At 55.6% G+C, this 2,657-nt stretch overlaps 2 protein-coding genes across 2 annotated transcripts in view; one reads left to right on the top strand and one right to left on the bottom strand.

Moving 5' to 3' along the window:
• The window catches only part of CD14 (CD14 molecule), an 8,179-nt gene extending 8,161 nt beyond the window's left edge, over nt 1–18 (top strand). Inside the window, exon 12 of the mRNA XM_009877815.1 lies at nt 10–18. Within this exon, the coding sequence (XP_009876117.1) occupies nt 10–18 (9 nt within the window). The remainder of the gene's footprint in view (nt 1–9) is intronic.
• Nucleotides 19–850: 832 nt separating this feature from the next.
• SLC35A4 (solute carrier family 35, member A4) lies at nt 851–1,798 on the bottom strand. The gene has a single exon (XM_009877814.1). It carries the CDS (start codon nt 1,796–1,798, stop codon nt 851–853), a length of 948 nt encoding a protein of 315 aa, XP_009876116.1.
• Between the last annotated feature and the right edge of the window lie 859 nt (nt 1,799–2,657).

Here is a 2,657-nt window from a genome sequence, read left to right as displayed (position 1 = left end):
TGCTGCCAGGTGGAATAAAGGGGGTGCTCTCAGTGATGAGCGTCATCAGCCTCGGACATGCCTCTGGCCCCCAAACCTCTGCCAAGGGTAACAGATGCCTTCCTGCAGGGAGGACAGACAGATGGGTGCTGTTAATCCACAACTTTAATAACCCTCGCCACAGCCAGCAGTGATTTCTGCCTGCCAGGAACTCTCCAGCTGCGGCACCAGTACAAATTGAGGTGTGGTCTCCTTTTTGGGGAGCAAGTGAAACAGACTGGGGTAAGGGGTGGGTGGGAGCACCGAAGAGGTAGGAGAGACGTCCCTGGACACAGCGTGAGGCTCTCCAGGCCGGCTTGCGCAGATGGCTGGCACAGGGAAGCATCATCCAGAGGTGCTGAAGCGGTGCTGGACCAACACTGGCCTGGCAGCGACAGCGCGGACGCACGCACATGAGCCTGCAGCGAAGGTACCTGCTGCAGGAGCGTTTAGAGGCATGAGAGATGAGTGCATTCTGGGGTAGGGAAGATGGGCGAAGCAGCTTGAGATGAGCTGTCACATGAAGGATGGGCTCAGGATCAACCCTCAGGATTGCCCCATGAGGAAACACAGAGTCCAGCTGGGCTGAGCACGGCCCAGCTTCCATCCTGGAAACAGGAACGGGGTGCTTTTCCCCTCAGCTCTCCTCCTGTGGAGGCTCTTTGCATGTTGTGCGTGCACCCACCAGTAAAGACTCGCACAAACACCAGTGCAGGGTGACTGATGGCCAAAGTGCCACCACGCTTCTAATACTAACCCCAGCACAAGCACTCAGCACCCCTGAGGAACGGCAAAAGGCTGCCCTGGCACGGGCAGGGCGGGAAGGCAGCAGCTACGTGACCCTGTAGTACAAGTGAACAGCAAGGCCAATGCACAAGACGGCAACAAAGAAGAGGAGGGTGAGCTGCAGATTGAAGAAAGTGACAGACAGGAGGGCATTGACCAGGATTGAGCAGGAGATCACGAAGAGCCTGGTGATGTTATTGCTGTGCTTCATGACCACAGACATGATCAAACCGTTCAAGGCCTGGCTGACAACAATCACCAGCACCCAGGAGGAAAAGCCATCCAAGAAACCATCCTCTGTGCTGCTCCAGAAGTAGCCAATCAAGTTGAGCAGGACCCCAAAGAAGTACAGGAAGAGGTTCTGAAGGCTGAGAGGCAGCGCCTGGGTTTTCAGAATGGCTTCTGTGTAGACAGCAGACAAGCCCGAAATCAGGCAGTACACGGAGATCAGCAACAAGCCCACTGGTGTGACATGCAGCTGCATCTTCGAGGGGCTGCCAGGGTCTTGCAGGCCACCACAGCTGTAGCTCACCTCAGCAGCCACCAGCAGGAAAAGAGCCAGCCACCTGCGCACACCGAGTCTTTGGCGTAGAAAAAGGCTGTAGAGGAGCGCGGTGCTGACGATCTTTAAGTTACTGAGGACCTGGTAGGTGCTTGGATCCATGAAGAGCTGCATGTGAACCACCAGGTTGTTGTTGGCAGCGTAGAGCAAGGCAGAGAGCGCAAAGGGGGCAACATGGCGCCACGACACGGTGACTCCCAGAAGATCCCGATCCCAGGTAAGCAGGAACAGGAGGGAGAGCACCAGCTTTGTCAGCTCGACAAGAACCACGACAGATGCGGAGCTGAAGGGGATCACTCCATCCACCTTGCACTGAGTCAGGAGGGGAGCATGAGAGCCATATATGACCACAGACAAGACCAGCATCAGTCCCCACAACCCCCTCCTGAGCACCCAGTTTGCAGAGTCAGTGGCATTACCAAACATCACCATTTTCAGGCAGTCGCCAGCAAGGGCAAGTTGCTATCAGTGTAGAGGCCAGACAGACTTGCACCCTAGAACATTCAGGAAGAAACCACATACCGTGAATTTAATGAGCCTGATTAAAGCAGGATGCTACCTGCTACATTTCTGACACGGTAGAAGAGAATTGTTTTGTCTTTCATTAGGAAGAGAACTACAAGCCTCCCCAGGAAGCCACACAAAGCATGTTCCTAGGGCAAAGCGTGCACTTGGCAGAAGGGCGTACGGGTGGTAAGCGTGTTGACACCGCACAGGCAGCCTTCAGTTCGCAGGGAGAGAGGTGAGGGGAAAAAGCAGCTGGCAAACCGTCGGCCACCGGTGCTCCCAAGCTACTGCAGGTTAGCGGAGTGATGACTGCTGCCACGATGCTCTAAGAAACACCCCATAACCAGACCCGCCGTCTCGCAATGACGTGGTGTAAAAGCCCTTTGCAGGTGGAAAAGAACAGTGTGCGTGCTGTGCCTCTGGAAGCCCCAGGAACCTTCTGCACCTGCTTACTAAGGAGTACCGTTCCTACAGTCACGGCTGCCAAAGGGCTCCTCGCTAGTCCCGACCTTTTTTCAGCGAACTGACATAGTCCCGGACCATCTTTTCCACGTTGGGAACAGCGTAGTTCTGAGCAGCGTAGATCCCTGTGCAGGTCCCGGCCACGAATCCCAGGACGGCCGAGAAGCGAAGTTTGGCCACCAGGTAGCCTGCCAGGAAGCCTTTCAGGAACGGCGAGGCCAGCAGGGAGCCATCCTGAGGAGAAGAGCAGAGGGTCAGGCCACAGGGCAGGGACTGGCCCTGCAGATTATTTTATTTTTTTTTTAACCGGACCCTCTCAGGG

The sequence above is a fragment of the Apaloderma vittatum genome, unplaced genomic scaffold, assembly GCF_000703405.1.
Source record: "Apaloderma vittatum isolate BGI_N311 unplaced genomic scaffold, ASM70340v1 scaffold31931, whole genome shotgun sequence".
Classification (NCBI taxonomy): Eukaryota; Metazoa; Chordata; class Aves; order Trogoniformes; family Trogonidae; genus Apaloderma; species Apaloderma vittatum.
Note: the sequence above shows the minus strand (reverse complement) of the source record. Positions and strands in the feature narration are given on the sequence as shown.

What these genes read in the sequence shown, in the direction of transcription:
- SLC35A4 (XM_009877814.1), bottom strand. Translation starts at nt 1,798, where the DNA reads ATGGTGATGTTTGGTAATGCCACTGACTCTGCAAACTGGGTGCTCAGG.